The 17,051-nt window shown below is 45.0% G+C and overlaps 1 protein-coding gene across 3 annotated transcripts in view; it reads left to right on the top strand.

Annotated features, from left to right (window-relative positions):
- LOC134353164 (nucleolar transcription factor 1-like) overlaps positions 1-17,051 on the top strand; it is a 125,724-nt gene that overhangs the window by 48,257 nt on the left and 60,416 nt on the right. For all 3 annotated transcript variants that reach the window (XM_063061165.1, XM_063061155.1, XM_063061148.1), the window contains exons 15-19: positions 2,773-2,883; positions 6,039-6,127; positions 6,385-6,574; positions 6,960-7,007; positions 16,621-16,689. In XM_063061165.1, coding sequence (XP_062917235.1) covers positions 2,773-2,883; positions 6,039-6,127; positions 6,385-6,574; positions 6,960-7,007; positions 16,621-16,689 — 507 coding nt within the window. The remainder of the gene's footprint in view (positions 1-2,772; positions 2,884-6,038; positions 6,128-6,384; positions 6,575-6,959; positions 7,008-16,620; positions 16,690-17,051) is intronic.

The raw sequence follows: 17,051 nt of genomic DNA on the forward strand, positions 1-17,051 counted from the left end.
GGTTACAGGAGAGAGTGCTTCGGCTGATAACTGAAGCTGCTGGAAGGTTCCCAGCAGAACTGAAGAAAATAATTACATAAGGTGGTTAATTCGTATAAGCAAGTGTTTAACTGTGATGAAACTGCAATTTATTGGAAAAAGTTGCCGAGTAAGACATTTATTTCTAAAGAAGAAAAGCAGGCTAAGGGACACAAGGCATCAAAGGACAGGTTTACCCTAATGCCTATTATTAACGCCACTAAGCCTCTACTAGTGTACCATTCAGAAAATCCGAGGGCACTTAAAGGCGTTGATAAGAAAACACTTCCCGTTGTGTTCCATTCACATCCAAGCAGTTAGAACACCCAAGTGCTTTTTTCTGAGTAAATGAGCAGATGCGTTAGTTCTTTTGTTGAAAAATACTGTAGAGAAAATAACCTCGATAATAGGTGTCTTGTGATTGTCGATAATTGTGCTGCTCATCCGCCTGCCATTACCGAGTATGGCGGTAACATTCCTGTTGCGTCCTTACCGCCGAATACGACATCGTTGCTGCAGCCTTGTGACCAAGGCCTAATAGCCACAATTAAGGCTTACTATACGCAAAATGTGATGCGTTTTATTGTAAGTGCTATTGACAGAGACGGCAACTCTGAAGCATCTTTGCGAGAGATCTGGAAAGACTATAATATAAAACTGGCAATCGCCAACGTTGGAGATGCTCTTGATAGGCTAACAGTCTCGATGAGAAATGGCGTTTGGAGGAAACTGTGTCCCGAAGCAGTGAACGATTTTAAAGGCTTCGAACCATCAACAATAAATACGACAATAGTGAGCTTGGCTAAGGAGGCTGGGTTTGTGGAAGTTGACGAAGATGATGTTGAAGAGGTTTTGGCATCCCATGACCAAGAATTGACAGATGAAGAACTGATGCAATTGCAAGAGGAAAGGATAACAATCGAAACCGAACGCAGTAGCGAAAATGAAGTCGTCCAGGGACTGAACGTGAAGCAGTTGCATGAGATTTTTGCTGCGATTGACAGCACTACAATGATTGCAGAAAAGTATGACTTTAATTTTGAAAGGGCACGTAGGTTTAGGGCAGGTTTGCAGGATGTTTTGAGTGCTTACAAAGAACTCTATGATCTAAAAATGTGCGAGGCTCAGCAGTCAAGTTTTTCAAGCCTTGCACATCAGCCACAGCAGACGATGAATTTTGACCTTCGACATTGAGGCAGGCAGACATAGAAGATGATGACCTGGCTGCCCTATTGGAAATAGACTATGATGAGATGACACCCCAGTCTCCTCTACCTCCCACCACCCCAATTTCCGACGACTCAGCCTAACACACCATCCCGATTCCCGTAAGTGAAACTACACTGTACATACATTATTTCTACTTTATATAGGTTGTGTATTTTTGTGTTATTTAGTATGATTTGTTATTTGGTATGATTTGTCAGCCTCATAGCTTAAAGGTTACTGGAGAGAGTGCTTCCGCCAACAGCGCATGCATGAGATTTTCACTGCGCTAGACTGTGCTTCAATGATTGCAAAAAGTAATTCTACTTTATATGGGCTGTGTATTTTTGTGTTATTTAGTATTTGTTATTTGGTATGATTTGGCAGCCTCATAGCTTAAAGGTTACTGCAGAGAGTGCTTCTGCCGAGAGCGCCTGCGTGAGATTTTCACTGCGCTAGACTGTGCTTCAATGATTGCAAGAAGTATTTCTACTTTATATAGGCTGTGTATTTGTCATATCATTCCTGCTTTTACTATATGTTACTGTTATTTTAGGTTTTATGTGTTATTTGGCATGATTTGGTAGGTTATTATTTGGGTCTGGAAACGCTCAAAAATTTTTCCCATATTAATAAATGGTAATTGCTTCTTCACTTTACGACATTTCGGCTTACAAACCATTTCATTGGAATGCTCTACCTTCAGATGGCAGGGGAAACCTGTATGTGCTTTCAGGTACATATCTTCTGCCTGACAGGGAAGGAAGAAGAGAGAATGTCCATGGTGGGTAAGGTCTTTGATTATACTGGCTGCTTTACCAAGGCAGCGAGAAATGTAGACAAGAGTCCATAGAGAGTTTCATGATGTGCTGAGCTCAGTCCACAACTCTGCACTTTCTTGCGGTCATGATCGGAGCTGTTGCTGACCAAGCATTGCTAAAATTTGGTAAGGGTCAACAGGGACATGCCAAATTTCTTTAGCCTCATGAAGAAGTAGAGGCAATGGTGAGTTTTCTTGGCCGTGACATCAATGTGGTTGGAGCAGGCAGAGATGTTGTTAAGGCAAAGGTGAACAAATTCCTGAAGCGCAAGTTGGTGATGGGTTACTATAGATAGTCAGACAATCAAATCACTGTGATGTTACAACAAACTTGAGGGACTGAGTGGTCTCCTGTTACTCCAAATTTCTACCAAGTCCTTGCATTCCTGGGTGCTTACTCAACTCGCAGACTGATTCCTCACTGTGACTGGGAGGCAACTACACTGTCACAACCCATGCTTCAGAAGCAGAGCATGGGTCAAGTCTGCTTAATCTCTCCTCAGAGAATAAACTCCCTCCCACCCCACCCCTTCAACACAGTGTTCAGCGCAATGAACCTTCTCTGCCTTCCTTTTGTCCGAAATACCGTCTTCCTTTGGGTAGGGGTTGTGAAAAATGAGGGCCCTGGTCTGATTGCCACATTGATGGATCAGGGTGTGGCTGTGTTTGTCTGGAGGAGACCTCTTGCTTTTGTTGATCCTTTTACTCTGTGCTCTTCATGCCTACAGAATGATCGCAAGAAGGTGCAGTCAGCGATGAAGGCAGCCTGGAAGGCCATGGAGAAGGAGGAGAAGATTCCTTGGATTAAGAAGGCAGCAGATGACCAGAGGAGATATGAGGTATGTGCCTCCGTCATTGGGCTTCCAGTTTGAAGAACGTAAAGCACAGGAACATCAGTTGGTCAGTCACACCCTTGAGCCTGCTCTGCTATTGAGTAAGATTATGGTTGATCCAGTCTTGGCCTCCCACAACTTTCTTGCTTCCTCCACGTGTGTCAGACAAATTCACTGGATAATGCAGTCAGTATGGACGAGTTGGGCTGAAGGGCCTGTTTCTGTGCTATACAACTTTGACTCCACATGCTCTTTATTTCCTTGTAGTTCACATGTTTGTTGTCATTTCCTGCCATGAAAGTTTTCAGTGACTCTGCCACCGCACTCAGAGATAGAGAAGTTTCAAAGAATCACAAGCTTCCAAGAGGAGGGATTTCCCTACCCTTCTGGCACAGAGTCTGGCCCTGTGGCTCAGAAGGGTAGGGAAAGGAAAAAGTTGCAGTAATTGGGGACTCTATTGTTAGGGGGTCAGCCAGTCAATTCTGTGGACACAGGAAAGAAACATGGATTGGGGAGCATGCCTTATGAGAATAGGTTGAGTGAACTCGGCCTTTTCTTCTTGGACCTGATAGAGGTGTAAAAGATGATGAGAGGCATTGATCGTGTGGATAGTCAAAGGCTTTTTCCCAGGGCTGAAATGGCTAATATCAGAGGACACAGTTTTAAGGTGCTTGGAAGGAGGTACAGGGGAGGTGTCAAGGGTAAATTTTTTTTACGCATTGAGTGGTGAGTGCGTGGAATGGGCTGCCAGTGACGGTGGTGGAAGCGGATACCATAGGGTCTTTTAAGAGACTCCTGGACAGGTACAGGGAGTTCAGAAAAAGAGAGGGCTATGGGTAACCCTAGGTAATTTCTAAGCACAGCATTGTGGGTCGAAGGGCCTGTATTGTGCTGTAGGTTTTCTATGTTTCTATGTTCCTCTTCATCTAAAGTGAGTGACTTCTCATTCTGAGCTGGTATCCCTCTGTTTTAGGTAACCCCAGTGGGGGACGTCCTCCAAGCGTCTGTACTGGTCATCCCACCTCCTCAGATTTTGTACATCTTGATAAGGTGCCCTCTCACTTTACCCAATTCCTGTGAGTATCAGCCTAACCCCTGTTCACTCACCAACTCCTTCACCATGGGATTGACCCAGTGACGCTTCTCTGTGCAGCCTGCAATGCAAGCACATCCTGCCTTGAATACAGTGAATGTGAAGCATACAGTACTCTGAGACTTCAAAAATTCCTTACTTTTACACTCCACAGGTCTTGCAATAAATAACAATGTTCCATCAACCCTCCTAATTACTTGTTGTAGTTGGATGCCAACACTTTTTGCTCCAGATCCCTTTGTACATGTACATGTCATAATCTCAATCCATCTCAATAATGGTTTTCATCTCCCAATTTCTAACCCATTCAGTCAACCTATCTATATCCCTTTATTTCTCCTTTGTGTTCCTTGTATAACTTGCTACATGCTTACCTATCTATCATCAGTCTTGGCTATTCTGCTTTTGATTACAGTTCAAGTCATTGACAATAAATAGATTAGCACCTCACTAGTTACTGACTGTCAATCTGAAAATTATTTATTCTAACCCTGTTTTCTGTTAGCCTGGCATCTCAATATTATCTACCTTCACTGAGGTGCATGAAGATGGGACTGTGTGTATTCATGTTTTCCCAGGAAAAGGGAACTAAGTATTAGAGGACCTAGGTTAGAGATGAGAGGGGAAAGATTTAAAAGTAACACTGGGGACAACCTTTTCACACGGGATGATAACTATATGGAAAGAGCTGCCAGAGGAAGTGGTTGATGCAAGTACAATAACAACATTTAAAATGCATTTGGACGCATACATGGATAGGAAACATTTAAAGAGATCTGGGCTAAACACGGACAGATGGGACTAGCTTGGAAAGGAGTCCTGGTCAGCTTGGATGAGTAGGGCCGAAGAGCAAGTTCCCGCTCTGTAGCACTCTTTGACTCCGATCCACGGCTAAGCCCTATGCAGCAACATTTATGTGGTACATTATCAAGTGTCTGCTGGAAATCCTACACACCTGGTTCTCCTGCAGGCACCTTATTTGTTACATCATCAAAACTTATAACAAATTTGTTCAATACAATTCTCCATTCACTGTAATTAATTTGCTCTGCTTGATAATCCTGTGATTTTTTTTTCTGAATATTTTACTAATCCCTCCTTGATGAAGGTCCTCCAGACCTTCTCAGTGACTGAGGCTAACCCAGCTGACAGTTTGCTGCTCTCACAAACCTCTGAACTCTGGAGGGGTTCAGTCATGGTGCCAGGAGCATCCCTCCCTGAGGTTCCTCAAACCAGTGAAAACTAGACACCGGGGTGCTCTCTTAGCATGTATACTCCCCACCCCACCCCCCGAAACCACCGAGATACACTCTCAGCATGGCTCGCTCCCCATCCGCAGGGCACTCTCTCAGCAAGCCTTTCCCGCCTCACCACTGGGACACTTCCTCAGTGCAGCTCTTGTGACAGGAACAAGCAGGTCATTGGTTGAATAAATGAGTTCAGGACCCAAGACCATACACTTCACTATCATGGGGTAACAGTGAGATTAAAGATTAGCTTTGTTTGTCACATGTGCATTGAAAGAGAGTGAAGTGCGTTATGTCACCAACCAACATAGTCCGACAATGTGCTGTGGGGAGCCCACAAGTATTGCCATGCTTTCAGCATCAACATAGCATGCCCACAACTTACTAACCCTAACTGTACATCTTTTGAACGTGGGAGGAAACTGAAACATCCTGAGGAAACCCGTGCGACCTCAGTGAGGATGTACCAACACCTTACAGACTGTGGTGTGAATTAAACCCCGATCGCTGATGCTCTAAACGCTACAGTACCAATTTGTACTGAGTCACAGTCACAGCAGTGTTGAATGTTGGCTTACTCTATCAGTCAAGTTCCAAGCACACATTGTGTCCTTGGATCTCAGTAATGCCTTGTTGTTTTTGGAAGTGATGTTCAGAAAGGGGGACACCGATTGATGACCTACTCCATGAGCTCCCAGCTCAGAGAGACCATCAACTGTGCCCACAATGTTAGCCTACGGTCCACTGTCAGCTCACCTCCCTGCTCCCTTATAGCCAGTGTGGGTGGACGGTGTCTGACAAGAGTTGCCATTGTGTTACAGAGGGAACTGTCAGAGAGTCGGTGTACAACAGGCACAGCTCCACCAAGCAAGAAGCTGAAGTTTGATGGGGAACCGAAGAAGCCACCGATGTAAGTAACAGTCAACACTGTCCCTCCATTCAGTGCCAGAGTTCTCGCAATGACCCCAATGCTTCCCATTCACAACCAGCGCTCCCCATTTGCTGCTAGTGCTCTGACACTGGGCCTAAGGATGACGACCCCCGCCCCAGTTCACTGCCAGCGCTCTGACACTGGCCCTAGTTGCTGCCAGTATCCTCAGACCATCCAGACGTGAGGGGACCAAGCTTGATCTGTGCTGTACTGACCTGTTGACCTGTGCCCTGCAGGAGTGGTTACCAGATGTTCTCCCAAGAGCTGCTGACGAGTGGCGAGCTGAGCCACTTTGGGCTCAAGGAGAGGATGGTGGAAATTGGACGCAGGTGGCAAAAGCTCAGCCAGACCCAAAAGGATGTGTACAAGAAGCACGTGGAGCAGCAGCAGCAGGAGTACAAGGCGGAGCTGGAGGTCTGGCTCAAGGTGGGTACCTTCTAATTGTTCACAGATCTCTCCCCACCGGTACTGTGCCCCAGTGCTGTACAGTGACAGCCCCGTCCCCACCGGTACTGTGCCCCGGTGTTGTACAGTGGACAGCCCCGTTCCCACCGGTACTGTGCCCCAGTGTTGTACAGTGACAGACTTGAACCCACCAATACAACTTCTTGGTGTTTTACAGACAGACTTGCCCCACCACTACAGTACTCCATCGGTATACAGTGACATCTAACCCCACCAGTACTGTACCCTAGTGTTGTACAGTGACAGAACTGTACCCTGGTGTTACTGTTTTAAATCTATTTAATCGATCATTTGAATATCTTTTGTCTGTGTAAATTTGAGTTTGGCAGCTTTTCTTCTCTTTCAGTCACTCTCCCCACAAGAGAGGGCTCTGTACGTGGAGTACACCGCCACGGTGAGTAACTCAGCATGTAGAAGCAGCATTCCCAGCAGAAATTTTAAAAAATAACAAGTGGCACACCGCTGGTCACGGGCCTTCAGTGCACAAGTCTTCCACTCCTTTCACCAAGCCAGCTTTGTATCCAACAGCTAGTTCACCCTGGATTCCGTATTCTGGTCCAGCTGATCACAAAGGACCATGTCAAAGTCCTTGCCAAAGTCCATGTAGACAATGACCACTGACCTGCCCTCATCAGTCCACTTGGTCACCTCTTGATAAAGCATTTGTAAGACAGGTAAGACGTATTCTCCCACATCCAAACTGATATTGACTATCCCTAATCCATCCTGTCCTTTAGAATCTCTTTGAGTAACCTCTCCACCACTGACTGCTCGGTGGCCTGTGGATCCCTGACTGTCCTTGCAACCCTGTTAAAATTATAATCAAATTTTACCATCCTGCAGTCTTCCAGTTCCTCACCAGGGCTCCTATATCTTCTTCTTTTGCTACCCACAATTTTCCTGGACAAACTTGATTGGGCCATGGGATTTATCCACCTCAAAACCATCAGCACCACCATTTTTTTCTGACGTTTGAGGCTTCTGTAGAACAGAAGCTTAAAGAACTGAGGCAAAAAAGTAGTGAGGTCATGGACTGTACCCAGATCACGGAAGAAGAGGTACCGGCTGCTTTGATGCAATTAGGATGGCTAAGTCCCCAGGGCATGACAAAGTGTTCCCTCAGACTTTGTAGGAGGCTAGTGCAGAATGACAAAAGCCCCGACAGAGGTATTTAAATTAGCTACGGGTGAGGTGCCGGAAAACTGGTTGTTTCAAGAAAGGCTCTAAAAATGAGCTGGTAAACTATAGGCTCTGGTGACACTGACATTCGTCATGGGTAAATTACTTGAAGGTATTTTAAGAGAAAGTATATATAGGTGTTGGGAAAGACAGGGCCTGATTTAGGGATTGTCAGCATGGTTTTGTATCTGGGAGGCTCTATCTAACTAATCATATAGAAAGGATCTGGTGTTGTTTTTTTTCTGTATAGAGTCTTTTTTTGAGGAGATTGTCAGGAAAGTTGATGAAGGAAAGGCAGTAGATGTTGTCTACATGCACTTTAGCAAGGCCTTTGATAAAATCCTGCATGGGAGGCTGGTCTAGAAGGTTGAGTAGCTTGACATTTAGGATGAAGTAGTCAAATGGATTTAACAATGGCTTTGCAGGCAAAGCCAAAGCATAATAGTTAATGCTTGCCTCCCTGATTGGTGGTGTGCCATAGATATCGATGATGAATCTGTTGTAGTTTATCATATGTATTAATCATTCAGATAATTATGTGGTAAACTGGATCAACAAATTTGCAGATGACACCAAGATTAGAGGCATAGTGGACAGAAAGGAAGGCTATCAAAATTTGGAAAAAATGGGCTGAGAAGTGTCAGGTGGAACTTAATATGAGGTGTTTCAATTTAGGAGGACAAACCAGGATAGGACTTGCACAGTGAACAATAGGCCACCGAGGAGTGTGGAAGAATAAGGGGATAATTTCTTGAAAGTGATTTGGAATAATATGATTAGGAGTAGTCAGCATGCCTTTGTCAAAGGCAGATCGTGCCTTACAAGCCTGATTGAATTTTTTGAGGATGTAATTAAACACATTGATGAGGGTAGAGCAGTAGATGTAGTGTATATGGATTTTAGCAAGGCATTTGATAAGGTATCCCATGCAAGGCTTATTGAGAAAGTAAGGAGGCATGGAATCCAAGGGGACATTGCTTTGTGGATCCAGAACTGGCTTGCCCACAGAAGGCAAAGAGTGGTTGTAGATGGGTCATATTCTGCATGGAGGTCGGTGACCAGTGGTGTGCCTCAGGGATCTGTTCTGGGACCCCTGCTCTTTGTGATTTTTTATAAGTGACCTGGATGAGGAAGTGGAGGGATGGGTTAGTAAATTTGCTGATGACACAAAGGTTGGGGGTGTTGTGGATAGTGTGGAGGGCTGTCAGAGGTTACAGTGGGACATTGATTGGATACAAAACTAGGCTGAGAAGTGGCAGATGCAGTTCAACACAGATAAGTGTGAGGTGGTTCATTTTGGGAGGTCAAATATGATGGCAGAATATAGTATTAATGGCAAGACTCTTGGCAGTGTGGAAGATCAGAGGGATCTTGGGGTCCAAGTTCATAGGACACTCAAAGCTGCTACGCAGGTTGTGTGTGGTTAAGAAGGCATAAGGTGCATTGGCCTTCATCAATCATGGGATTGAGTTTAAGAGCCGAGAGGTAATGTTACAGCTATATAGGACCCTGGTCAGATCCCACTTGGAGTACTGTGCTCAATTCTGGTCGCCTCACTACAGGAAGGACGTGGAAAGCATAGATAGGGTGCAGTGGATACTTACAAGGATGTTGCCTGGATTGGGGAGCATGCCTTATGAGAATAGGTGGAGTGAACTCGGCCTTTTCTCTTTGGAGCAGTGGAGGATGAGAGGTGACCTGATAGAGATGTACAAAATAATGAGAGGCATTGATCATGTGGATAGTCAGAGGCTTTTTCCCAGGGCTGAAATGGCTAGCATGAGAGGGCATAGTTTTAAGATGCTTGGAAGTAGGTACAGAGGAGATGTCGGGTAAGTTTTTTTTTACACAGAGTGGTGAGTGCATGGAATGGGCTGCCGGCGGCGGCGGTGGAGGTGGAAACGATAGGGTCTTTTAAGAGACTCCTGGATGGCTGCATGGAGCTTAGAAAAGTAGAGGGTTATGGGTAAGCCTAGGTAGTTCTAAGGTAAGGACATGTTCGGCATAGCTTTGTAGGCCGAAGGGCCTGTATTGTGCTGTAGGTTTTCTCTGTTTCAATGAAAGTGGTGTCACTGGTAGATAGGGCTGTAAAGAAAGCTTTTGCCACATTGGCCTTCATAAATCAAAGTATTGTGTACAGGAAATGGGATGTTATGTTGAAGTTGTATAAGATGTTGGTGAGACTGAATTTAGAGTATTGTGTGCAGTTCTGGTTGCCTGCATTCAAGAAAGGTATCAATAAGCTTGAAAGAATACAGAGAAAATTTCCAAGGATTTTGCCAGAAATTTGAGGACCTGACTGAGTTACAGGGAAAGGCTGAATAGGTTAGGACTTGATTTCCTGGAGTGCAGGTGAACGAGGGGAAGATCTTACAGAGATGGACAAAATTATCACGGTTATAGACAAGGTAAATGCTTGCAAGCTTTTCCCCTGAGGTTTGATGAGACTAGAATGTGTGGTGATAGGCTTAGTATGAAATTATGATGCTATTAAGCAGGAACTTGGGAACATAAATTGGGAGCGGATGTTCTCAGGGAAATGCATGGCAGGATTGTGGCAAATGTTCAGGGAACATTTACATGAAGTTCTGCATAGGTATATTCCATTGAGGCAGGGAAAGGATGGTAGGGTTAAAGAAACATGGTGTACAAAGTATGTAGAAAATCTAGTTAAGAAAAGCTTACAAAAGATTCAAGAAATTAGGTACTATTAGAGCTCTGGAAAGTTACAAGGATGCTCGGAAGGAGCTTCAGAATGGAATTAGGAGAGCCAGGAGGGGTCATGAGAAGGCCTTGGTGAGCAGGATTAAGGAAAAACCCAAGGCATTCTACAACTATGTGAAGAGCAAGAGGATGAGCTGTGTGAGAATAGGACCAATCAGGTGCAATAGTGGAAACGTGTGCATGGAGTCAGAGGGTGTGGCAGAGATATTTGCTTCAGTGTACACCAGGGATAAAGACCTTGGCAATTGTGGGGATGACATACAGCAGACTGAAACGCTTGAGCATATAGACATTAAGAAAGAGGATGTGCTGGAGCTTTTGAAAAGCATTAAGTTGGATAAGTCACCAGGACCGGATGAGATCTACCCCAGGCTACTGTGGGAAGCGAGGGAGGAGATTGCTGAGCCTCTTGCAATGATCTTTGCATCAATAATAGGGATGGGAGAGGTACCGGAGTATTGGAGGGTTGCAAATGTTGTTCCCTTGTTAAAGAAAGGGAGTAGAGATCACCCAGGAAAGTTTAGACCAGTGAGTCTGACTTCAGTGGTGGGCAAGTTGTTGGAAAAGATCCTGAGAGGCAGGATTTATGGAGAAACATAATCTGATTAGGGTAGGGATACTCAGCGTGACTTTGTCGAGGGCAAGTCGTACCTTACGAGCCTGATTGAATTCTTTGAGGATGTAACAAAAGGCATTGATGAAGATAGAGCAGTGGATGTAGTGTATATGGATTTCAGAAAGGCATTTGATAAGGTTCTTCATGCAAGACTCTTTCAGAAAATAAGGAGACATGGGATCTAAGGAGGCCTTGCTTTGTGCATCCAGAATTGGCTTGACCACGGAAGGCAAAGAGTGGTTGTAGATGGTTCGTATTTTCCATGGAGGTCGGTGAACAGTGATCTGTTCTGGGACCCCTCCTCTTTGTGATTTTTATAAATGACTTGGATAAAGAAGTTGAAGAGTTTGCTGATGACACAAAGATTGGGGGGTGTTGGGGATAGTCTGGAGGGTTGTCAGTGGTTACAGCAGGACATCAATAGGATGCAGAACTGAGCTGAGAAGTGGCAGAAGGACTTTACTCCAGACAGGTGTGAAGTGGTTCATTTTGGTAGGTCCAATTAGAAGACGGAATACAATATAAATGGTAAGACTCTTGGCAGTGTGGAGGATCTGAGAGATCTTTGGGTCCATGTCGATAGGATACTCAGAGATGCTGCGCAGGTTGATAGTGTTGTTAAGAAGGCATATGGTGTGTTGGTATTCATCAACTGTGGGATTGAGTTCAGGAGCTGTGAGGTAATGTTGCAGCTGAATAAGAACTTGGTCAGACCCCACTTGGTGTACTGTATTCAGTTATGGTCAGCTCACTACAGGAATGATGTGGCTACTATAGAGAGAGTGCAGAGGAGATCTGCAAAGATGTCGCCTGGATTGGGGAGCGTGCCTTATGAGAATAGGTTGAGTGCACTTGGCCTTTTCTCCTTGGAGCGACAGAGGATGAGAGGTGACCTGACAGAGGGAGTTTTGTTAAGATGATGAGGGGCATTGATCGTGTGGATAGCCAGAGGTTTTTTCCCAGGGCTGAAATGGCTAACATGAGGGGGCATAGTTTTAAGGTGCTTGGAAATAAGTACCAAGGGGATATCGGGAGTAAGTTTTTTTACACAGAGCGGTGGATGCATGGAAAGCATTGCCGGCAGTGGTGGTGGAAGCGGATACAATGGGGTCTTTTAAGACAGCAGTCCCCAACCACAGGGCCGCAGAGCATTTGCTACCGGGTTGTGAGGAAACGATATGAGTCAGCTGCACCTTTCCTCATTCCCTGTCACGCACCGTTGAACTTGAACATAGGGTTGCCAACTGTCCCGTATTTGCTGGGACATCCCGTATATTGGGCTAAATTGGTTTGTCCCATACGGGACCGCCCTTGTCCCGTATTTCCCCCGCGAAGGTTGAGCGTTCCTATGAAACCTTTTGTGCCGAAATGGGGTGAAGCGAAGAAGCAATTACTGTACCATTAATTTATATGAGAAAAATTTTTGAGCGTTCCCAGACCCAAAAAATAACCTAATAAATCATACCAAATAACGCATAAAATCGAAAATAAATAACACTAACGTATAGTAAAAGCAGGAATGATATGATAAATACACAGCCTATATAAAGTAGAAATAATGTATGTACTGTATAGTCGGGAAGATGAAGGCAAAAGGATTTGTGGGAGAAAGAAAAATCAGCATGTACGCGCATACGCACATCACGCATGCACATGTGTGCCCGCGTAAGGCTTCGTGGTCATGGTAGTCTTTCCTGGGGTAAAGTGTCCCGGGATTTGACTGCTACTTTTGTCCCTTATTTGGGAGTGAGAAAGTTGGCAACCCTAACTGTAAAAGACATGTTGAGGTGAGTTTAACCCTACTTGAACACCCCCCTGGTTGGCCGGTCCGCAAGAATATTGTCAATATTAAACCGGTCCGCGGTGCCAAAGAGGTTGGGGACCCCTGTTTTAAGAGCCTCTTGGATGGGTCTGTGCAGCTATGCACCAGGGAAATTCTAGACAGTTTCTAGAGTAGGTTACATGGTTGGCACAACATTGTGGGCCGAAAGACCTGTAATGTGCTGTAAATTTCTATGTTCTAAAAGAAAAATATTTAAGGGGAACCTGAGGGTGAACTTATTCACTCATAGGATGATGAGACTGTGGAATTATCTGCCAGGCAGAAAACCAGTGATATGCACTAGATGGGCTGAAGGGCTGGTTTCTATGCTCTATTCTCCTAGAGACAAGGTTCTTATGTCCAACATAAGATGCTGGAATTGATCCTAATGCAGGGTTTCAGTCTGGAACAGTGACAAGTCCTTTCCTCAGCTGGTGGTTTGGTCATTCCAGATTCCCTGGCTTACATGAATAAAACAGACAAGGGCCAGCATTGTAGCAGCCATTGTCTGAGTGGACAAAGTTAGAGTGGTGCTCTTCGAGCTTCAGTGAAGAGGGGTTTCAGTCAGAGAAAGCAAAAAAAAGATAAGCTCTAGGTAAAGTTTTTTTTTCCTTCCTACTTTATATCTGCTCAGCTAGGACAGTAGAGATGCCAGGCAGGATAGTGGAATGTTCCTGACAACTGTAATGGCGAGAAGTGCATCCAGCTGCAGCTTCTAACAATCCCTGTTAAAGAGTTGAGCTGGAACTGGATGAACTCTGGATCATTTGAGAAGCTGAAAGGGTGAGTGAAGAGTCAGTTACACCCAAGCCCAGGACACAGGAAACTGGGTGACAGTCAGGAAAAGGTAAGGAGTTAAGGAGCCAGATTAGAGTTTCCCTGTGGCCATCCCCCTCAAAAACAGATCTATCAGTTCAGATACTGTTGGGTGCGTGACCAAACAGAGGAAAGTCACAGTGGTCAGGTCTCCAGCACTGCTGTGACTCAGAAGGGAAGAGAAGAGGCACGCTGTGTAATAGGGGATTCGTTAGTTAGGGGAACAGACAAGAGGTTCTGTGGGCGAGAATGAGATTCATGAATGGTATGTTGCCTGCAGAGTACTCTGGGACATCTTGGATCAAGTCATCAGCATTCTTATGTGAGAGGGTGAATGGCCAGAGGTCATGGTCCACGAAGGGTTCCAATGAAATGGGTAGGGCAAGTGATAAGATTTTGCACAGGGAGTTCGGTGGTTAGGTGCTAAGTTAAATGTCAGGACCTCTCGGGCTCTGATCTCAGAATTGCTACCCGTGCCATGTGCTAGTGAGGCCAGAACTAAGAAGATCATACATTTTAGCACGTAACTAAGGAGTTGATGTAGGAGGGAGGGCATAAGATTTTTGGATCATTGGGCTCTCTTCTGGGGAAGGTGGGACCTGTACAGGAGGGATGGTTTGCACCTGAACTGGAAGGGGACTAATGTCCTAGTGGGAAGGTTTGTTAATGCTTCACAGTGGAGTGTAAACTAGAGTTGCAGAGGACTGGGAACCAGAGTGCCAGGACAGTTAAGGGAGATGTTGTGGAGACAAATGTTAGTAAGACCTCATACAAACTCAGGAATCAAAAGGTTTGAGCATGGTGCAACTAGTATCCTGAAATGTGTATATTTCAATGTAAGGTAGCATAGGAAAGGTAGATGAGCTCAGGGCATGGATCAACACCTGGAATTATGATGATGTAGCCATTAGTGAGACTTGTTTGCAGGAGAGGTGGCTTTACTAGTCAGGGAAAATGTCATGGCAGTGTTCTGTCAGATCAAATTGAAGAATTCAACTCGTGAAGTGTTATGGGTGGAACTGAGAAATAAATGTATGACCACGTTAATGGGGTTATATTACAGACCACCCAACAATACCAGAGATTTAGAGGAACAGATTTGCTGAGAGATTGCAGACTAGTGCAAGAAACATAAGGTTGTTATAGTAGGTGATTTTAACTTTCCACATACTGACTGGGAATCCCGTACTTTTGAACGACTAGATAGGATAGAGTTTGTCAAATGTGTTCAGGAAAGTTTCCTTCATCAGTACATAGAAGTCCCAACAAGAGAGCATGTGATGCTGGATCTGCTGTTCGGGAATGAGACAGGGCAGGTAACATAAGTTTATCTAGGGAAATACTTTACATCCAGTGACCACAATGCCATTAGTTTTAAAGTAAATATGCACAAAGATAGGTCTGGTCCAGGGGTTGAGATTCTAACCTGGAGGAAGGCCAATTTTGATCTGGAAAGTGTGGATCGGGACAGGAAAAGATGTATTTGAAAAGCGGGACCCCTTCAAAAATGAATTTTTGAGAGTACAAAGCTTGTATTTGTCTGTCAGAATAAAAGGTAAAGACAATAGGTGTAGGGAACCTTGGTTTTCACAAGATATTGAGGCCCTGGTTAAGAGAAAAAATGAAGGTGCATGGCAGATATAGGCAGGTAGGAACAAATGAGGTGCTTATGGAGTATAAGAAATGCAAGAGAACGCTTAAGAAAGAAATCTGGAGGATAAAAGAAGGCATGAAGTTGCTCTAGCAGACATGGTGAAGGAGAATCCTAAGGGATTCTACAGACATGTTAAGAGCAAAAGGATTGCTAGGGACAAAATTGGTCCTCTGGAAGATTAGAATGGTAATCCATGTGGGCCAAAACAGATGGGGGAGATCGTAAATGAATTCTTGGCATCTGTATTTATTCAGGAGACAGATACAGAGTCAATAGAAGTGTAGCAAAGCAGCATCAACTTTATAGACCCTGTACGGATTACAGAGGTGGTGGTGTAGGACCAACCAGGGTAGATCTTCCACGGTGAACGGTAGGGCAACAAGGAGTGTGGTAGAACAAAGGAATCTGGGAATATAGGTCCATAATTCATTGAAAGTGGCATCACAGGTAGATAGGGTCATAAGGAAAGCTTTTGTCACATCGGCCTTCAAAAATCAATGTATTGAGTACAGAAGATGGGATGTTACGTTAAAGTTGTCTAAGACGTTGGTGAGGTTTAATTTGGAATACTGCGTGCAGTTTTGGTCACCCACCTACAGAAAAGATGTAAACAATGTTGAAAGAGTACAGAGATATTTGTAAGTATGTTTGTTGGGTCTGGAGGACCAGAGTTATAAGGAAAGATTGAAAAGGTTAGGACTGTATTCTTTGAAATGTAGAAAATTGAGAGGAGAGTTGATAGAGGTATATAAAATTATGAGGGATATAGATAAGGTAAATGCAAGCTTTTTCCACTGAAGTTGGGTGGGACTACAACCAGAGGTCATGGGTTAAGAGTGAAAGGTGAGAAGTTTAAGGGGAAATTTCTTCACTCAGAGGGTCATGAGAGTGTGGAATGAGCTGCCAGTGCAAGTGGTGGATGTGAGCTCGATTTCAACATTTAAGAGAAATTTAGATTGGTACATGAATAGGAAGGGTATGGAGGGCAACCTGGTGCATGTTGATGGGAGGAGGTGGTTTAAATGGTTTGGCATGGACTAGATGGGCTGAAGGGTCTGTGATTCTATGATTTGATGTGTTGTACACAGAGCTGGGAGGGTGGGGTTGGAGTCGGGGTGACATCCCCAGCCCCCCAGTGGAGGTTTGGAGTCCAAGAGAGCTGTGACTCGGTCTCATTCTCTCTCCGTTCACTGCAGAAGCGCAAGGGGTCGGGTAAGGTCGGGGGTCCCTCAGCCAAAGCCAGAGCCATGGGCCACGTCAGCTCGGTGAGTTATCACATCCTGATTCACATCACCCAACCACAGCCCCACCCTACCAAATAATACTCTCCCTCAACCCTTCCCTCCTTACAGTTTCCCCCATTCCCCCCAGCCCTCCCCTCCCCCATCCTCCCCAACTTTATCTTCCTTACCCAGCAACTTTCAACTCCATCTCTCACCCTCTCTCCCTCCCACACCCAACCTCCCTCCTTCCCCAGTGACACTGAACTCCTCCCTCATCCTTTCCTGCCCTCCCAAATTTCTTCACCCTCACCCTCCATCCCTTTGTCTCCCTTACTAACCCCTCCTTCTTTTCCACACCTTCACCCTGTCCCTCACTCTCAATTTGCCCTCCGACCTCCCTACCC

This window comes from Mobula hypostoma, chromosome 1 (assembly GCF_963921235.1).
Source record: "Mobula hypostoma chromosome 1, sMobHyp1.1, whole genome shotgun sequence".
In the NCBI taxonomy this organism is placed as follows: domain Eukaryota; kingdom Metazoa; phylum Chordata; class Chondrichthyes; order Myliobatiformes; family Myliobatidae; genus Mobula; species Mobula hypostoma.